The sequence below is a fragment of the Pteronotus mesoamericanus genome, unplaced genomic scaffold (genome assembly GCF_021234165.1).
Source record: "Pteronotus mesoamericanus isolate MK-2021 breed Mesoamerican mustached bat unplaced genomic scaffold, CSHL_Meso_final contig_164, whole genome shotgun sequence".
In the NCBI taxonomy this organism is placed as follows: Eukaryota; Metazoa; Chordata; class Mammalia; order Chiroptera; family Mormoopidae; genus Pteronotus; species Pteronotus mesoamericanus.
The window spans coordinates 21777439-21799026 of NW_026555065.1; the positions used below are offsets into that span (position 1 = coordinate 21777439).

The 21588-nt window shown below is 35.7% G+C and overlaps 1 protein-coding gene and 1 non-coding gene across 2 annotated transcripts in view; one reads left to right on the plus strand and one right to left on the minus strand.

Moving 5' to 3' along the window:
* UBR1 (ubiquitin protein ligase E3 component n-recognin 1) overlaps positions 1 to 21588 on the plus strand; it is a 120984-nt gene continuing 99396 nt past the window's right edge. Inside the window, exons 1-3 of the mRNA XM_054565522.1 lie at positions 1 to 209; positions 16156 to 16412; positions 18433 to 18511. Coding sequence (XP_054421497.1) covers positions 129 to 209; positions 16156 to 16412; positions 18433 to 18511 — 417 coding nt within the window. The 5' untranslated portion in view covers positions 1 to 128. The remainder of the gene's footprint in view (positions 210 to 16155; positions 16413 to 18432; positions 18512 to 21588) is intronic.
* LOC129064493 (U5 spliceosomal RNA) lies at positions 11184 to 11296 on the minus strand. The gene has a single exon (XR_008528472.1). It is a non-coding gene; the product is annotated as a U5 spliceosomal RNA (small nuclear RNA).

The following is a 21588-nucleotide window of genomic DNA, read 5'->3' on the forward strand; positions in this document are numbered from 1 at the left end:
CGATTCTGCGTCGAAGGAGACTTCAGGGGCCGTCGTAAAAGTGTCGTCCCTCGTCTCTTGGACTGGCCACAGGTTTCCGCTCGTCTCTGGCCGGGGGTCTCCCACTGCAAGCGTCAGTTTCCCTCAAGATGGCGGACGAGGAGGCCGAGGGAGCGGAGAGGATGGAAGTCAGCCCGGACTTGCTCCAGACCCCGCAGCGACTGGCATCTGTAAGTCCTTGTGGACAGGTTCCTTTCGTACCCTGCAGTCCCTCCCTACCGCGCTCCGGAGGATGTGGGGCCTTTATGGCCGCTCTGGGGAGGGAAAGTCGTATGGATTGGTCTGGAAGGAAGCCACCAAATAAAAAAGTTAGTCATCACCCACATCCTGCTGGTCAAGTCTACAGAATATAATGACTTTGTCATTTATTAGGGGTGATGAGCTCAAGCATGTCTCTATCCTGAAGTAGAAAGGGCTGATGGTGTTGGTAGATGGTCTGATGTGGGGGCTGAGGCGATTTTGGAGGAAAAGCCATTTCCCCATAGAGGCAGCGTCAACCCCTCTTGACAACAGGAATCCAGCGTGCAGCACCTTGTGTTGTATTGTAAAGCTGGCCTGGTGGTGTCTAATAGTGTCAGGGTACGTTGCCTCTGTCAACTCAGGTCAAGATGTGGGGTATAGCTATTGCAGTCCTTCATTCCAATGTCCTGAGAACCCCAGACCTAATTCTCACTGGCGGAAACTGCCTTCTGTCGCTGGTTTTTAAAGGTGAAAAAGAGACTTCCAGACATCTCAGGTCAGAGCAATGCCATTAATTAATATCGGAATCTATATGTTCTGATGTTGAAAGAAGAGGAAGGCAGAGATAGTGAGCAAATTGGAGTCAATAGTCTGGCTACCGAAAGAAAGCTGACTAAGGAGGATAAGAGGTAGGGGGTGACACAAGGCAATGTTCTGGATGTAGGGAGATATATAGGAAATATTCAAATATTGATCACTACCCAGTGTTGAGTTTTATCAGTTTGTCTTGTGGGGTGTTTCTGAAGTTTCTTTGGTTTGTAGTTTTACTGAAAGCATTCTTGAAGTATTTTAACACTGCAGACATTCGAGTGTTGTTTTATGAGAGAACAGAGTGAGCTCCAGAAATAAGATTCCACCCCAGGGACTGCTGAGTCTGGCTGGGAGATAGAAACCAGGTAAGAAGGGAGTTGGAATAAGGCTTTGGCCGCCAGCTATGGCAATGCTTGCAGCTGTCCTCTACCCCAGATAGGAATTAAACCTCACTTCACTGCTGGTATTGAAGTAGGAAACATGTATTTGAGATGAGAAGAAATTAGAAGCTAGGGAAAGTTTAGAAGCAATGGAAACATCTGGATTTAATAGTAGCATGTGCTACCGTTACATCTTAGAAGTACTTAGATACGAGTTATTGGGCATTTATAAAAGCCATTGCTTAAGAATGATTAGGGGAATTGATTCTGTAGGTCTGAAATAGGGTCCAAGAATTTGCATTTTCACAAGCATGCCCTGCTGATTCTGAAGTCCTGGTTTTGTGGACCACACTTTGAGTGAGACTTAGTTAGACATTTGGAAGTAATCACTACAGAGTTGACAGTTGACATCGTATGGATAGATAAGAACTTTGAGGAGGAGAGTGTGTGTCTATATGGGGTATGTCCAGAAAGTCATATAGTAATGAAAATATAAGAAACATTGTACATAATTGTACATAATTGTACAACGATGCCTCTGTCCCCTTCAAAGTAGGCACCTTGGTGTCTCAAACAATTCGCCCAATCACCATCAGCTGCCCTGTTGTACTTTCCTGGTTCTCATCGGCAGTCTGAAATCTCTTCCCTGGATCTTATTGAAAGTCTGATTTTAGTTTTGGGAAAAGCCAGAAGTTGCAGGGCACCAAATCTGGGCTGTAGGGCGGCTGAGTCACCTGGGTGATTTGATGTTCCACCAAAAAACTGCATGAGATGTGATGCATGAGTGGGTGCCTTCTCATAATGAACCTGCCAATCACCAGTTGCCCATAGCTGTGGCCTTCTGAATCATCCAAATAGTTTCTGTGGAGGAATGTTCAAGTTTAGTGCAAAATTTGATGCAGATTCATTGCTCTACTTGCTCAGTCATTTTGAATACGATGGCCACTCAGTACACATGCTTACTCAACGGGCGTCTGCAACCCCCACTGACTAGTACAGTGGAGTTGTCACTGTTTGCACATGTGCATTCTAGTACTGTCGTTGGCTGCCAAGGTTACATCGATGTTGTGCAAACCATTCTCATTATATTAACAATGGTTGGACTTTTGGTTGAACATGGTCGGATAGATCTGGTATATATATGAGAGAGACAGACACACATGGAGTGAGAGAGGGAGAAAAGGAGAGCTAGAGAGAAGGAGGGGGAACAGGAATGATGGAATTTCAGGAGCAAAAGATGGAGGAAAAACCAGGGAAGGACTTAGGAAGAGAGTAGCCAAGCAGGTATGTTTGAGATGAAAGTAGTGTAGCATATAGGGTGTAGTTTCTAGGAAAGGGTGGTTTATTGGATCTAAGAAGATGAGGACCGAGAAAAATTGGGAATTCAGAGAGAGAGGGTGGTCTGACAGAACTTTTGCCGTTTGTTTTGTTTGACTGGATTTTCTTATGTCTGTCTCAGAGGATTTTTCCTGTTATAGTACTAAGCATTTTTTTTTTCCTGTCTGAACTTTCTGCCTATGTGATTTTATTCAGTTCTGTGGCTTTAAATGCTATCTCTATATGTGTTCAGTTCCCAAATTTAGGTCATCTCACTTCTGAGCCCCAGAATAAAAAATCCAACTGCCTACTTGACATACTCACTTGGGTGTCTGTCTGATAAGTGTTTCAAATAGGGGAAGCAATTAGGAAGCTACTACAGTGACTTACCCAAGCCATAGTTGATGGTGGCTGGTACTGGAGAGATCACTGGAACTGAAGAGAAGAGGATGGATTTGAGAGAGATTTTGGAAGTATGGTAGAAACAAAAAGATTTGCTTGTGGATTAGGCATGAGGGAAAAGGAAAGAGCCGATGACATCTGGATTCCCAGTTTTGGGCTTAAGCATTCATGGCTGTGGTTGTGTCATATACTCAGAGGAAGGACCAGGTTTTGGGAGGCAGAAAAATGGAGGCAGATCAAGAGTCTTGTTATTCCTGTCTCAGTGGATGTCACTTCCATAATAGCTCTTGAACACAAACAACTCTCTCCATTCCACCTCTCTAGTCCTAGTCACCATCTGTTGCCTAGGAAACTGCAGTGGTCTCTTAACTGGTCTCTTTGCTTCCATTTTTTCTTCTTCTAGTCCATTCTCCTCATAGCAACCAGAGCAGATCTTTTTAAAAACTAAATCATATAACAATTTTCTGTCTAAATTCTTCAGTGGTTTCTCATTGTACTTGCAATAAAATCTAAACTCTGTACAGGTCATTCAAGATCCCACCTGATCTGGCCTCTACATGTCCCCTAATTTCTTGTTAGTTTCTCCTCATTCAGTTTTAGACATCATGGCCTGTTAGTTTCTAAAACAGGCCCTTGATGTATCTTACTTCAGGGCCTGTGCCTTTGCTTGCTGTTTTTTATTTTATTTTTTTCCTCCCTAGAGTGTTTTTCTTCTGCTTTTTCTTGATACTTATCCTGTCTAAAAGATGGGTTTCTCTTACTCTTTGTCAAAGTACTCTGTTTGTTTCTTTCACTGCATTTATTACACTCTGTAATTACTGTATTATCTTTACTTATTTAAATGTCTGTCTCTCCTCCCTGAAGGCAAGGATCATGTCTGACTTGTTCACTGACATAATCCAGTAAATGCTTGATATAGTAGACATTTACATACTCTTAATGAATAAGTGGGGATCAACATGAGTAATTTATTTTAGCAAGACTATTAGTGATTAGGGGAGGGAGCTTGTGGGTGAAGGGAAGGAGGGAGGGAGGGAGCATGAAGGGAATGAGGGTGCATAGTAGGGTAGTGGGTAGCCTTGGAGTCCAGACTGAACAGGGAACTAAGAAAAGCCAGGGGAATTGGTGGGGTTTAAGGTATTAAAGTTATGATAACATAAGTGGAAGGACTGAACATTATGGTTAGAAAAGAGAATTTTGGAGTTTTAGAACATGGAGGTACATCAGGTGTTTCTGATGGTAGAGCCAGGTTAGATGTGCCTCTGTGTTCTTGTAGCATCTTTTTCAGACAATTGATGAATATAATGTCTCAGGCTATAGTCAGCATTGCCTGTTTACTGTGTATCTTTCCTTCTAGACAGTAAACTCCTTGATAGTATGAACTGTTTCCTGTGCACATCTGTATCTTCACTACCTAGCGAATTGTTTCAAAATTTTTATTGAATGTATGAATGAATGAATGAATGAGGAGACATTAGCCGAGGTGCATGGAGGTAGTGGTAATAGCATTTGAGGAGGTTAAGAGATAATAAAGCTAAAAAGTTTAAAATTGAATAGGGAAAATGTTTTAAAAATTAACATTTTTGAGATATAATTTATGTATAATAAAATCATCCTTTTGAAGCATTTGGTTAGTTTTGAAAGAGTATATACCCCTGTAACTACAACCAAATCAGGATTTAAAAGATTTCATTACTCCCAAAAAGTTATTTAGTACCCAAAATGGGGAATTTTAGCTTTTTTTAAAGTTTAATATTGTTATGTTTGTGCAAAGTTATGAGAATCAAGCAAAACATTAAAATCTCATCTTTAGGGGGTCTTTAAAAGATAACAATCTTTTGATAGTTGACTTTGAATATTGAGATAAAGAGAAAGGAGTGAGAAGTTTCATGTTATTTTCAGTGGAGGTGATTTGCCTTAGAAATTTGACTCTATATAATTTTAGGCCAAGCGCAGCTTTCTAGAGTAAGGACACACTTAGAGTGAGAAAACTAGAATGAAAACTAAGGTCTTATGAGTCTTAACAGAATGCTTTGTCACCACATCATAGCAGGGTCTAGTGCCTGTTTTATTTTCCTTATTATCTCCCAATTTCTCTTGTGAATAGCTAGGGAAAATTCTGTTTTCAGTACACTGTGCTCTGTGAAATGAACAGTTTTCTCTAAGCTTTTATCCCATTGTCTCAGATGGCTTAAGACAAAATATTAAGACCTCTTTAGTCCTAGGTGGTTTACTGTGAACTCTTATGTGTTCTTCTAAGGTATTCCTCATTAACATGCCTCTTATTGAAGAAATAGTAGTTATGAGTTTGGTTTTTTAAAGCATTTGGTACAGCTTTTTAAAAAATGTTATATTTTTAAATGTTAAGTTACACCCCTGTAATAAGCTAAGTGCTCATGGAAATACGCTCTACTAAATAAAAGTTACTGAAAGATTCTAGAAGAGTTCTTATACTTAACAAAGTGCCTATTTGCTCTCTGGGAATAACATAGGCCTCTTCCAGGTGGAGTTTACTTTAATCACAAGGAAGCTTCACTTTATTAGTTTCAATGCAATATCAGCCTACGGAGAATTTTTTTTTTTATCCCTGCCAGCCTTGTATTTGTAAATATGATAAGAAAATTTACTATGTCTTCATGGCATTGATAAAATAGGCTTGGTCAAATACAGAGTCATGTGATAAACAAGGCCCCTCTCTTTCCTGTTAAAATATATAAACATGCTGTCAGTGTTTGGCTTTCAGATCATATTGTCCCTCTTAAACGATTTTCTCCTTTTTCTCCTTTGACCATAGGTTCATGCTTCAATTTTCTAAGCTTTCATTGAAGTCTTTGGATGAATGAAATCTGCTTTCCTAACCTCTAGGGTATATATCTCATATTCTCTTCCTACTGTATTCAGTACACATTTGAAAACCGACTAAAATCCTTTCTTAGATTACAAGGCAGAGTATAGAAACAAATGGATAAATTAATAGGTTTTCCTTCTGTGGCTAACGTTATTTCTAGCTTACCCATGAATACCAAAAGTTCAAAGGCACTTTAAAAGGTAGTCCCTAAAGACACAATAAGTGGTTATGGCCCCACTCTTCCAAACAAGTCAAATAGACTTTGTTCTGAAGAACAGCCTTAAGTAAACTATTATAAGGTGAATTACTTTCAAGTAATTAACAGAAAATTCCATCTTTCATCACAATTATAGGACTAGGTCTCTTATAAGCGATTGATCTAAGGCATTTAGTTGTCTGCAAACTCACTAAGTCATAATGTGATATGGCTGCCAAAAAAAGAACATGATCTTTTAAAGCAGTTTAGTGTTCTAGATAAGGAAGGTAATAAATAGTTCCACTGCTCTGCTTGGAGGCATATTGTGCCTGTTCCATAAAAGAGTAATCAAATGGAGAGTGGTCTGGATACCATGTCATTAGGGATGACCAAATTTCTTTAGTTTCTATGTTCCCAGTTTAGTCCCAGAATGAAGAGACTAATGAGAAACATAACAGATATCTCAATTTATTTGAAAGGCTGTTCGGTGAAATAGCAGAGCAAATTGTATTGGATTATTTTAGGCAGTATAGGCTAAAAGTTACAGGAAGGTAGATTTTGGTTTCATTGGGAGCTGGAAGAATGGAAGTTGGCTGAGAGGAAGTGTTTTGACAGGCTTAAAGAGCTAACTGTCAGATAGGAAAGGGTTTCCCTATGGGATAAGTCGTTGAACTAGGGTTATCATTGTTTCCTTAATTTTTAAACTTTATGAATCTGCCAAATGGTGTTACAAGAAAACTTTGTATAACCAAAAGATTTCTTCGTACCTACAGATGTTCCAATTACTAATCCAGTACTTGCCCCATGACCAATTCTAGAGCCTCCAGATTTTGTTACTGCTTCAAAACAAAACTTAGAAAAAGAATTATACCCTATACTTAAAGTAAGTTTCTTTTTCAGAATGATGTTCTCTAACAGGCATCCAAGTCCCTGGGGATGAGGAAAATGTTTGAAATGTTTGGGAATTTAAATGTTGTGAGAATTTGTTTTCAGCAAACAATTAGGAAAGCCTTTTCTTAACTCCAAATGCTGAAAAAAAAGTATTTTGTTTTTCTAGACATTGAAATTAAAAATTTTTAACTTTTATTCTTGTTTTAAATAGGGAAAATACTAAAAGCAGCCAAACAGAAGAAAAGCAATCCTACTCCGATTACCAATAATTCCTGAACATGTCACCCAGAAAAATACATCCTGAGTGGTCTTTCTTATCTGAAAAAAAAGACATTTTATTTTATTTTATTTTTTTTATATTCAAGATTTTTATTTTCTTTTTTTTTTAATTAATTTATTTACTTTTTAAATACATTTGTCTCTGCCTTCCCCCCACCTCTTTCCCTTGCCCCCTCCCACCTTCCCTCCCTCAGCTCTTCCCCTTTGGTTTTGTCCATGAGTCCTTGCTATATGTTCCTTGACTTTCCCCTTCCCTTCCCTTTCCCTGCCCCCCCCTTCCCTCTTGTCTCTGTTGATTTCTTTTCCTTTCAGTGTTGCTGGTCATATTTGCCTTGCTTCTTTGCATTGTTGGTTAGGTTCCGCTTATAGGTGAGATCATATGGTATTTGTCTTTCGCCCCCTGGCTTATTTCGCTTAGCATGATGCTCTCCAGTTCCATCCATGCTGTCGCAAAGTTTAGTACTTCTTTTTTTCTTTCTGCTGCGTAGTATTCCATTGTGTATATGTACCATAATTTTGAAAAAAAAAGAGACATTTTAATTGAAAACATTTTTTTACTAGGTGTGGCAATCATTCAAGAAAAATCTTAGTGAAAGTATAGTTTTATTTTATCTTTTATAAGAATTCTATAAACAAAGTGTTAGAAAGCCTTAATGTGTTAAACGTTTGCTTTGCTCTCTCTGTCTAGAAGTTTATAACATTCAGCATTGATTGAGAATTTTTGCTATGTACTTGTGATAGGCCTGTGACATACAGGGATTTGGAAGGTGGAGTTCCTACCATCACAGGGCTGAAAATTTTGTTGAAGTGGCTAGATGTACACATTTAGAGGTAACAAATGTTATCTGGCAGAGGTATAGGTACTTAATGAGTGCCTCCCTCAATAAGTGCTATATTGGAATGACAGGGGAGAGAAATTTTCCTAGGCTGATCAGTGAAGTATTCAGGAGATGGGCCTTAAGCTAAATGGACCTTGAGAAATAGCTAAGGTGGGATGGGGATGGAGGGATAGAGTGTCAGTGGTAAGATCAGTGGAGAGGGCAATTCAGGTATCAACACCCAGATGTTCTGTCCAAATCAATCAACAGTATAAAGATAACATTTCAAAATGTTAGTTCTTCACACTAAGACATATAGTGACAAAGATACACATATATTTAGTAGTATCCAGGAGTGTTAGGCAGTTTTTAGCTAAGAGCCTTCATTTGGGGGAAAAATTTAAAAGAAGGCAAAGCTTTGTTTTTTGTTTTGTTTTAGTAGTAAAGTGAAACTGAGCAAATCTTAAGGGTAAATTTAAAAGAAATTTTTATTTCTATTTGGTTAAGGAGAATGAGCATTGAACTCTAGGAGTTAGGATACCTAAGTTCTGTTCCTGAATGATATTAATTGCTTATTTGATCTTGGTCAAGGCAGTTTATTTCTTTCCTGTGACTCGTTTTTCTCGTCTGTACAATGAGGGACTTGAACCAGAAGATCCTGTAGGTTTCTGCCTCTCTTCAGGTTTGACTCTTAAGTTTCTCATGTTCTTGAAAATACTCCTGAAAAACATGAACTAGTTCTACGCCTTCCATAATTACGTGGGGCAGAAGGTTTTTATTTTGCATATAACACTAAATATAAATATTTTTTTTCTACTTAGTACTGTTTGAAGAAAAGAACTAGTTATAGTAATTGCCAGACAAATGGAAAAAACAAGTCGTTTTTCTGTGAGTACCCTAGAGAACTTGGAGTTAGAGTACTAGAAGTTGTGTTTTTTTAAAAAAAAGGTTTTAGTAAAATATTTTAAATTTTATGATAAAAAATTATCCCCTTAATATGAAATCACTATAAGGATATTATTCATATTAGGTGAGCAAACATACAAACTGATTCCATGAAAATATGCTAAAATCTCACTACCCACCACTATTAACATTTTGGTATATATTCCTTTTGTTTTTTTCCCCCATGTAAATATATGTAATAATTAAACAAAATGAGACTTGATACATATTGCTTTGTAACCTACTTACTGAATTGTATTTTATTAATGCCTTTCCATATTAGTAAATAAACATCTGTATCAGTTTCTTTTCTAACTTTTTATTTTGAACTTATTTTAGACTTACAGAAACCTTGAAATAATAGCATAAACAGTTCTTTTATATCTCTCATGCCTGTATCCATTAATATTAGCATCTTATATAACTTTATTGCAATTATTAGGGACAGGAAGTTAATATTGATAAAAACTAAACTATAGACCTTACTTGAATTTTGCCAATTTTCTCACTATGTCCTTTTTCTGTTCCAAGATCTTATTTAGGATCCCACATTGCGTTTAGTTATTTTCCCTTTGTCTCTTCCAGTCTGTAAGTGTCTCAGCTTCTTCATAGTCTCAGTTTGTAACAGTGTCTTGATTTTTCCTTGTTTTTCATGATCTTGACACTCTTGAAGAGTATTGAGCAGTTATTTTGTGCAATGTTCCTTAATTTGAATTTGATGTTTTTTCATGATTGGAATGATGCTATGTATTTTGGGGAAAATACCACAAAAATGGTACTATGTTTTGCTCAGTGTATGATATTAAGGGATTCTTCATATCAACATAGCTTATTATTAGTGATATTTGTCTTAACCAATTGGTTAACTTTGTATTTGCAGGGTCTTTATACTTTATACTTACTCTCATTTCCCTTTCTATTTAGTAATTATAATCAGGGAGATACTTTGCAACTATTTGGCATCATTTGAAATGGACATAGCATATCTTAGCGATTTTAAGAGTTTTTTTTTCTTAATTGCAAAAGTATTGACACTTGTTATATTGTTTAAGTCAAGCAATATAAAATTGTTTAAAATAAAATAGGAAAATTCCTAGACCCTCCTCCAGTTTCTTCTCTCCATGTAACCGCTGTTAATTGTTTGATGTTTTTCCTTCTAGATCTTTATTCTATGTTTAGGAAAGCATATGTATAGATGTACATGTACATATGTTGAAAACTCAAATTTGTAGAAAATTTGAAAGTATATATAATATAGATTTTTTTAACAAAAATGAAATTGTTATGTAAAAATTGCACTTTCCAATCTATAGTATTTTATAGCATTCTGACTGTACAGAATTGTATGGATGTACCTTTATTGATAACCATTTAGGTCGACTTCATTTTTCACTGTTACAAGTGGCATTGCAGTGAACATACTGGAATATATATCTTTGCACAATTGGGCATGTATGATAAATGATAGATTCTATGATTTTTAAAACTATTTCCCTAATGATGGGCATTGCTTTTAGCTTTTTGCTGTTATGAATAATTTTGTGCATGAAATGTGTAGACTGAAAAGCTTTAAAATGATTTTCAATAGATTCCATATCTATTTGTGATACAGATTTTAACATATTTCACATAAAGTCTTACATATATTGGTAGATATAGTAAAAAAGGATATACAGTGAAAAGTAAATCCTTTCCAGGGCCCTCTACATTGTTAACATTTTATTTTTAATCCTTTCAGAGATTTTTCTATTCAAATGTAAGCAAATACAGATATATCTCCTCTCCTCTCCTCCCTCCTCCCTTTATAAATGATAGCATACTATACACACTGTTCTGTACCTTTTCTTTACTATTTAACAATATAGTTTTAAGAAAGTCCCGTATCAGTGCTTGTAGGCCTGTGTCCTCCCCTTTTTATAATGGCTGCATTGAATTTATATACCATGATTTAGTCAACTCTTGTGTAACATTTAGGTTGTTTCCAGTCATTTACTATTATAGATAATGCAGCAAATAAAATACTTGTATATATTTCTTTTTATACATTAATGAATAAATTCTAGAAGTGGGAATTTCTGGGTCAAAGGATATATAAATATAAATTCTTAACAACTATCTCAAAATTGCCCTTCAGAGAAGATGGTCTAATTTAATTACTACAACAATACCTAATTTTAACATAATATTTTACATAAAGTTTTATTAAGATGAACTTATTTATGCAGGTATATTGAGCTTCAAGAGATCAAATTCAGAAAGCTTTATATATAAACAAATATCTGTAACTTTCCTTAGTTATCTGTTATGGAACCTTATGTAAATTCTTTTTTTTTCTCCAGAGTTGCTCCTCTCCGTGGAAATCTTTAGTAAAAGGCAAAAGATTTATACAATCTGAAGAGAAACCAGAGTATCTTATGTAAATTCTTAATTCTAATTATATGTCATCTTATAAAACTCCTTGGACAAATTGTATGAGTTTTTCATAGCTAAATAGAATTCTAATTCCTTTTCTTTGCCCTGAAAATTGTTTTTAGCACTTCAGGGGGCACCTGCTAGTTTTCTCTAAGATACAGTGAACAAGTGTCTGTTTACCTTATTAAAACTCTTTATAATTTTATAAACTTTTTGTAATTTTATAAACATTGCCTAGCCATTGTTTTTACAGAATGAAGAGTTCTAATTTTTCATCCCTAATACTTTCTTGGTAATGTTTTTGCCAAGGCAACACTTTGCAATAGTCTGAACAGTCTAACAGCTTGGGACAAGGGTGTACCTGTGCCAAAAGGGCCAGTGCCTTAGCTACAAGATAGCTTGTGAGTTGGTGCCCAATGTCTTATTGGCAAGTTGGGCTAGTGTATGATTAAGTATACTTCTTAGTTGCCTTGTATTTCTATGTAAATTCTTAGAAAGGTGTGCAGTGAGATAGATTCAAGAAGTAGAGACATGTTCATTTGAAAATATATCTATTCCAAAATTTCATCTTCATTATTTGGTTATGTGAAAAATTTGAAAACTGCATAAGGAGTAGCATGAAGAACATCAGAAGGTTTTAATTCCGATTAAGTTTAATTATCCATTTTTTTTCATCCTTAGTACTTTTTGTGTTCTGTCCACGAAATCTTGGCCTGCTCCAAGGATGTCAAGAGTTTTCTCCTGTGTTTTCTTCAAGAAGTGTCATAGTTTTAGCTTTTATATTTAGGTCTATGACCTATTTCAACTTAAGTTTTGTATATGGTGTAGAGTATGAGTTAAAGTTCATTTTTTTTCCCCTACAAGGGTACCTAATTGCTCCTCCACCATTTTTTGAAAATATTGTCTTTTTGTCTTTGGTTTGTTTTGGCTCCTTTTCAAAAATCAGTTAACTATATATATACAAGGGGGGACCCACCCCAAAAACTGGAATTATCTTCTGGAGGGCAAGCCCTTGTAGTATAGCTGTCCCCACTAGGTGAGTGTTCTAGGAACCCATCTGTATCAGTGTACCATCTGGTGTTGTTATGAGAGGCTGTGTTCAGCTTCAGTGAATTTTTTTCTGAAGACTTTTTCAGCATGTTTGCCCTTTTCATGATGGGCACCTACCCACCCCATGCTGATTGTTCAGCAGTTTTTGACCAAAAATGCCATGATCCCGATGCCCCACACTCCCTATTCACCTGATCTTACCCTGAACCACTTTTTTTTTGTTTGTTTCCCTGGATGAAAAATGTCCTCATACGAAAACATTTTGCCCATGTGGAAGAGGTGAAACAAAAAACGGCAGAAGCACTAAAAGGCATCAAAATCGATGAGTTCAAAAACTGTTTTTGGCCAGTGGAAAAATGTCTGCTAGGTGAATTGTATCAAATGGAGAGTACTTTATAGGCGATTGAAGTTTAAACATGTAAGAATAAATACACAACTTTTTATAAATAAACTCTGGTATTCTTTGGGTTCCCCTTCATATGTGTGGATTAATTTTTGAATTCTTCTGTTCATTGATAAATGTTTATCTTAATGTTAATTAGTATAGCTTTATAGAAAACCCTGAAATCAGGTAGTGTAAGTCTCTTCTAAGTCCTTTACATTTTCATATTCATTTTAGAATCTATTTATCAGTTTCTATAAAAATCTTGTTAGGATTATATGGAATCTGTAGATTACTTTGGGAAGAATAGATATCTTAATATTGAATCTTATCATCAGTGAATATGACATATAGCTCTTCATTTATTTGAATATTTTAGAAATTTTATGTAGTTTTCAGTATAGCAGTCTTATACATCTTTTATTAAATTAATGTCCATATATTTGTTTTTTGATGCAGTTATAAATGCTAATTTTTAAATTTTATTTTCTAATTTTTTTGTTGCTAGTATATAGAAATACAGTTGCTTTTTATATATGGATCCTATATCTAGTGAGCTTGCTCGATTCACTTACAACTTTTTTTTTGAATTTTTAGAGAGAGAGACAGAGACATCAATTTGTTGTTCCACTTATTTATGCATTCATTTATGTGCCCTGACAAGAGGTAGAACCTACAACCTTAGCATATCAGGTTGATATGCTACCTGGCCAGGGCTCACTAACAATTTTTGTGTATTTTTAAAAAAATCAATTCCTTGAGCCCTGGCTGGTTTGGCTCAGTGGATTGAGTGCCGGCCTGCAAGCCAAATGGTCACCAGTTTGATTCCCAGTCAGGGCACATGCCTGGGTTGTGGACTAAGCCCCCAGTGAGGGGTGCTTGAAGGCAACCACACATGGATGTTTCTCTCTTTCTGCCTACCTTTCCCTTTCTGTAAATGTTATATTTTTTAAAATAATTTAAAAAATACTTAAGTTAATTTTTTGAGATTTTTCTATGAAGATAATATCATTTGTCATATCATTTGTGAATAGAGACAGTTTTATGTCTTCCCTTCCAATCATCATGCCTTTTATAATTTTTTTGTCTTATTACACTAGCTAGGCTCTATATTACAATACTGAATAGGAGATGATATATATTCAGACATTATTGCAAATATTTTCTCTCAATCTGTGGCTCTCCTTTTCATATTTTAAACTGTGTCCTTTTTTTTATCTAATTTAAAAATTTACTTAAAGTGATCTGGCCCAGTGGCTCAGTTGGTCGGGGCACATTCCTAGGATGTGGGTTTGATTCCTGGTCAGGTGTGTGTGGGAGGCATTTGATCAATGTTTCTCTCTCACATCAATGTCTCTCTCTCTCTCTCCCTCTTTCTCCTCCTCCCTCCCCCCTTTCTCTCTCTCAAAAATCAATAATTAAAAATATATATCCTTGGTGAGGATTTAAACAATTTGCATAAAGTAAATAACTTTTTATTGTATAGTTCTATGAGTTTTGACAGTTGCCAACAAGTATGTAAACATCATCATAGTACAGATACAGAACAGTTTCATTGCCCTCAAAAATTCCATCACTGTCTTTTTGTAGTCAACATCTGGAAACCACTCTGTTGTCCTCCATCTCTATAGTAAGTTTTGCCTTTTCCAGAATGTCATATAGGTGGAATCATATAATACATAGCCCTTAGAAAAATTTTTTAAAAATTTAGAATATAACTTAAATGTGTAAAAATATAAAATTAGGTATAAATACCTTATAGATTTTATGTAACTGTAAAACAAACAATATACTAATAAAACCAGAAAGCCAACCTGTTTCAAATGAACAATATTAATTTAATTGCAACTCAATTGCCAATGCTGGGTGATAGATAGTTATGCCCTCAATCCTCTTCATTTCCCTGCTTCAGTTCACTTAAGCCTGCTGTGACTGCATGGCTCTAGAAATGCTGGGCTGGTTGGATAGTTTGTGTTAATTAGAACTCACATGTAAGCCCAAATTGCCAGCAAGTAATCCCTGAATGTCTTTTTTAGTGGGGGATTTCTTGATATTTGGAAAGCTGTTTTGTTTGATTGAAGATAAGGGTGTAATGGTGATCTTACTGAAATCTGCAGATGTCAGTTAAACCCACTTATTATGAAATCAGCTGTTTGGCACAGAAGATGGGCTTTGTTAAATTCACATAGATGCTTTTAACATGAATTTTGTCCCAACTGCTAAGAGATAGTACATAATTTTTTGAGTTTGACTACTTTTGATGCATTTTTGATGTTGCAGGTATTGCATGCAATTTGATATTGTATTTATTCCGTTTATTGCTGAGTAGTATTCCTTGGTTTGGATGTATTATAGTTTATAATTCACCATTTCCAGTTTAGTTTTTGGTAGACACCCAGGAATTTGCCTGCTGGGTCATATGGGAAGTGTGTGTTTTAACTTTGTAAGAAACTGCTAAACTGTTTATGAAGTGACTATACCATTTTGAATTCCTACCACACTTTCCTTTTCCAGTTTTCTGCATTCTTGTTGATACTTGGTATTGCTAGTTTTTATTTTATTTTATTTTTTGCCTACATTCTAATAGGTTGTGTAGGGTAATCTTACTGTAATTTTAATTTACATTTTCTTAATGGCTAATAATGTTGAGCATGTTTTCATGTACAAGTAAGTGTGGCACATAAGCCACCTGTATTAGTTTCTTTTGAAGAGAAGGTTTTAATTTTTCTTCTTCTTTTTTTCTTTCATGGTTAGTCCTTTTTGTGTTCTGAAAACTCTTTGGTACTCATTCATTTTGCCCTCTCATTAAATGCATGGCTCCTTAAAACAAACTAAGAGTATGGGAAAGGCTTTGTCTGTATAGCCTCTAACTGGTAATAGAATCACCTTCATACACTAAAAGTTGGCCATTCCAGAAGGGAAGGATAATTCTCACCTACCACAGTTGCTGTTCTTTATTCTAGATACCTATGGTATATGTGGGCAATCACTTATTTCCAACGCTTTTTATTTTTTTGAAGATTTTATTTTTTTATTTTTAGAGAGAAGGGAAGGGTGGGAGAAGGAGGAGAGAAATACCAATGTGTGAGAGACACATTGATTGCTTGCCTCTCACCACCCCCCCTCCCCGCCCCTGCCCAACTAGTCCCTGGCTTGCAACCAAGGCATGTGCCCTGATTGGGAATCTAACCAGTGAGTGACCTTTCAGTTTTGCAGGATGGTGCTCAGTCTGCTGAGCCACACTAGCCAGGGCTCCAAGGCTTTTTTTGTTTTTTAACCACCTACTTTTTTTTTGTATTACAAAGGATAAAATAAGAGTATGTTTTAAATCACTTTCTCTGAAATTACAGAACTGTGCCATTACTGCTGCCCCTGATTTTAAAGAAGGAACTTATAACAAAATCTACTATTTCCTTTTCTTTCAGTGGTGGGATCAGCAGGTTGACTTTGATACTGCTTTCTTGCACCATTTGGCCCAGTTGGTGCCCGATATTTATTTGGCTGAAATGGACCCAGACTTGGAAAAGCAGGAGGAAAGTATACAAACGTCAATACTCACTCCATTGGAATGGTATTTATTTGGAGAAGATCCAGATATTTGTTTAGAGAAATTAAAACATAGTGGAGCATTTCAACTCTGTGGTAAGGTTTTCAAAAGTGGAGAGACAACATATTCTTGTAGGTAAGCATTAGAAATTTACAGGACTAAATTACAGTCTTGGTATTTTGTCTCTGTTTCATGATGTATTACCTTTCTTGGTTTATTACTTGTTTAATCCTACTTAACTGACTTTCTTTTATTATGCACATATAAATCTGTTTTTGCTAGTATAGTTTGTTTCTGAGTATGACATAATTAAACAGTTCTCTCATTTTTTTCTTCATGTTCTACAAAAATGTGTGTAAGTGGTAGATTTTTGCCTTATCATGTAGTCCACATATTCTTCTTTGAAACCCTTGGGGCCAGGTGTATTTCAGAATTCTGAATACTTCTCTAGCAGAGTCAAGACAGGATCTTATAATCAAAAGCAGCATTTCTGTAAGAAATGTATGAATATTCACAGCAAATGGTATAAATAAAGTCTGTAGTCTCGTGTCATTTCAAGTCATTTTTTTGCCACCAAGTGAGATTTGGTGCCAAGAGATTGTGGACCTGTAGGGACAGTTGGAATTTTGTTGGGTAAAGGAAGCCAGTGGTACAGAAACTGGAAGCAGCTTTAGGCTTTTTGCTGTTTGTGAGGGTAGTTGGCTTAAACATGGTGGCACAGAGAACTTTTTTACTCCCTACTTCTGCCTCAGATTTTCAACTTTTAGATCTTAGTAGCACTTTTAGTTTCCCCCCCTTTATTAGAGGTAGTTTAGTTTAGGAATGTGACTTTTTAGACTTTTAAATACAGAGAATTGCTTTTTTCTCCATAATTCCAGATTTGACTGGTTTATGAATAGTTACTAGCTGTTAAGAACATACTATCTTATTATCCAATTCTTTTCTTAGGAAAAAGACAGTTTATGTGTTTTGTGTACTATTTTGCTGTATAGCATGGTAAGGTTCATTTATATTATGTATTTTTAGTTGAAGCCCAATCAGTTTCAACTGAAGCATAGTAGACATTTGTAGACCTCATTTCTCCAAAAGTATCATGGAGACATTTTTAATTGTCACGACTATGGAAATGATACTATTAGGTAGAGGCCAGGGTTGCTGCTTAAACATCCTACAATGCACAGAACAGTCTCCTCTATGCCTAAAAAATAACTGTCTGGTTCAAAATGTCATTACAGCTAAGGTTTAGAAATCTTGCTCTAAATAAATCAGTAGATCATATATGTCGTAGAGGATATTATTAGGCAATCTTTATTTGCTATTAGTCCTTTAAGGTTCATTTTTAAAACTTCCCAATTCCATCTCTTCAACTCTTCTAAATATTTTATTTTTCATATTGCACTAATTTACAGCAGGTCCTCAAATAATGTTTCGTTCAACGTTGTTTGTTATAATGTCGATGAGATGCCATAGGAACTTAACTCTTGTTAATATCAGTTAGCCTACTATAAAATTGGTTTTAAAGTCAAAGAACCTATAGATGACATTAAGCGAAGACTTATTGTATATTGTGCTTAATGTTTCCCTGAAAATGTTAAACAAACTAGTACATTTTAAGTGTTGTTATTAGGGAAGAAATTAAGAGAGATTGAATTTCATTCATTCATTAAGTATTAGTTGAATACCTACTATGTACCAAGCACTGTTCTAGGTGCTTAGGACATTATCAATATATAAAATAAATAGAAATCCCTGCCCTTATGATACTTTCTAATGAATTTTGTCTTTATCCAAGCTTCATTTACAGTGAACAGTCAGTGTTTGTTAAGTATATTTAGAAATAAAATAGAGTAAGATGATTGCAAATAATTTATAAAATTGATCATTTTTCACAAAACTAATTTTGAGAAGCTTAACAGTTTGAAACCACTTGCAAGCTCAAAGTAATGAGGATGATTTAAGAAACAAAACCAAATGTCAAAACTTGGATTAATATGGCTAAAGTGAGGCCAGAATTATTTGGAATTCTGTTTTTGAAGCATTTTCATGTTCAGTTTGTGGACAATATAGAAGACTTATTCACATTACAATGTAGTCATACCTTTAGCATCAGTGGGAGTAATCTAAATTTTGGAATCTGATTTTTAATCTTTTTCAGAGATTGTGCAATTGATCCAACATGTGTGCTCTGTATGGACTGCTTCCAGAATAGTGTTCATAAAAATCATCGTTACAAGGTATGAAAATATAGCCATAAAATATCTAGATTAGCAGGAATCTGTTGGCTATTGAGTTCATATTCCTGACCAATTCTTGAATTCCTGCTATTGTAGTTCTGACATGTGAACCTTTAATTCTCATTAAACATATCATGTGATGGAACATCTGTCTTAAGAGGTAACCCCATACAGTTTTTATCTGAGTATATCAAATTTACAGAAGAGATTGTGTAATGCATATGAAGAGCTTAAAAAGTATAAAGCAATCATCCTTGTAACCACTCCTTAGGTCAAGGAGTAAGACTTGGCCAGCCCTCAGAGGCCTCCCATTTGCATTTCCTAGATCACAGTCTTTCACCCCTTTCAATAATCTCTTCTGTGTTTTGTGATAATGGTTGCCTCAGTTTTCCTTTTAGCTTATCACTCAAATGATATTGTAAACTTTTCTGTCTTTGAACTTCATATAGTTGAAGTGATACTGTATCTTTTTCTTGTTCAGTTACTTCTTTCACTCAGCATTATATATGTAGCTGTAGTTTCACAGTGGTCTTATAATGCTCAGTAATCCATCTTGTCTTTATTTATTGCACTGTATATGAATAATGTAGATTTCTTCCAATTTGGGGCTGCTATGAACAATTCTGCCATGAACATTCTTATTTGTGTGTTTTGGTACACATGCACAGGAGTTTTTCTGGGCTATATATCTGGAATAGAATTGCTGAGTTTTAGAGTATATAAATTTTTAGTCATAGTAGATAATGTCAAACTGTTTTCCAAAGTGGATATACCAATTTATAGGCTCTCCAGCAGTATCTGAGAGTTCCCAGTGCTCCACATTTTTGCAAGATTTGTTGTTTTTTTTTTTCATTTTAGCCAATCTGGTGGTTATATTATAGTATCACATTGTGATCTTAATAATTTTCCTAATTACTAATGAAGTGGAGGGCTTTTTTCTTTCCTGTTACATTTTTAGACAACCTTGCTATTTTGAGCTGAAATGTATTTCTCAAATAATAGTACTGGCTTTGTACTCTGGGTTTAGACAGACATGATAACTGATGTTTCTTTTTGTTTATATAACATATCTAAAGTTTTATGTAAATATAAATACTGTCTTCGAGTTATGTAGACTATGTCTTCTATAGAGTTGAAAGTGTGCTTTATGTTTTATTTTTAAATTGATTTGAGAGAGAGTGAGGTAAGGAGAAAGAGAAACATCTACATGTTGTTCCACTGATATATGCACCCTTTGGTCAATTCTTGTATGTGCCCTGACTGGGAATCAAACTCATAACCTTGGGATATGGGGACAACACTCTAACCAACTGAGCTACCTGGACAGCGCATACTCTTTATGTTTTTAGACTGGCCTTGCCATTATTGCTTTTAGCTCTGGAAGTGATGCGCCATAAATAGAGGTTATAGGTATTATTATTATGCACAAGGAAAAACAGATTGAGAAGCCTATGATACAGTGTGGTTAAAATGTTTTCCCAAGATTACTAAGCTAATCACTGATGGAATTTATATATTTGATCATTGGTTATATTCCTCAATTGTAACAAATGTACCACACTAATGCAAGATTTTTTTTTTAAGATTTTATTTATCTGTTTATTGAGAGAGGGGAAGGGAAGGAGAAAGAGAGGAAAAGAAACATCAATGTGTGGTTGCCTTTCACGCAACCCAGGCATGTGCTCTGACTGGGAGTCAAACCAGTGACACTTTGGTTCGCAGGCCAGCATTCAATTCACTGAGCCACACCAGGCAGGAGAAGATCTTAATAATATGGGAAACACTGTAGGGTCCAGGAAAGAAAGGGTATATATGAACTCCATATTTTCTGCTCAGTTTTTCTTTAAACAAGCTACTCTAAAAAATAAAGTCTATTAATTTTTTAAAATGAACATTTAAAAGTTCTTAGTATACTTTGTCAAATTGTTTTAGGAAAGAATTATACCAAAGGTAGTACAGGCAACAGTGAGGAAACCTGCAGAACTGCAGAACCTTTTTAAAGATTATATTTATTTTTTAGAGAGAAAGGAAGGGAGGAAGAAAATAAGGAAGAGAAACATCAGGGTAAGAGAAACATCGATTGGTTGCCTCTCATATGTCCCCAGCTAGGACCTGGATTGCAACCCAGTCATATGCCCTGACTGGGAGTCGAACCAGCCACCTTTCAGTTTGTGGGACAATGCCCAACCAGTCAGGACATGCAGAAACCTTTTAACAGAAACTCTAACTGAACCCAACTTTTTAAATAATTTTACCATCACTATTAAAATGGATTTTTCAATTGTTCTTAATGTTTCTCTTTTCTTATTTTACAATGGTGAATATGGAATAATGGAATACCCTTGCACTACCACTTAATTTTGCTATCTTCCTGGATAATAGGAGCAAGGTCTTTGGCCATTTATTTTGCAGTAATTCTTGCTGACAGTACAAAGATTTTTTTGGCAGGGGAAGGCTTTATGCCCTGGCTGAGTGGCTCAGCTGTTTGGAGCATTGTCCTGTTCACCCAAAGGTCGCATATTCGATCCTGGGTTGGGGGCATGTATGGGAGGCAATTGATCAATGTTTCTCTCTCACATCTGTGTTTCTCTCTCTCTTCCTCTCTAAAAATCAATGAACATATCCTCTCGTGAGGACTTAAAAAAAGATTTATGCCCAGCTATATAGATCTAATTTATTGATATGAGAGAGAGGTGGGGGGGAGAGAGAGAGAGAGAGAGATTGATTGATTTCTATATGTTGTTCCACACACTGTTGTATTCATTGGTTGCTTCTTGTATGTGCCCTGGCCGGATATTTGAACTAACAGTCTTGGCATATGAAGATGTTGCTCCAACCAACTAAGCCACCCTGCCAGGGCCATGTATATATTTTTTTATTTTAAAATATTTCTTGCATTAAAAAGAAAATTTAGAGAAAAATACCACAAATAACCACCCACTAAAACATCATAAAATATGGTGAGAGCTGGGGACATGCATAGGTCCCTCCCCACAAGCGTCTTCTTCCCACCCCCGGACATTCAGTACCATCTGTCTGCTTCTGAAGGTCCCTTGTCCAGCATGTGCTATAGCTCT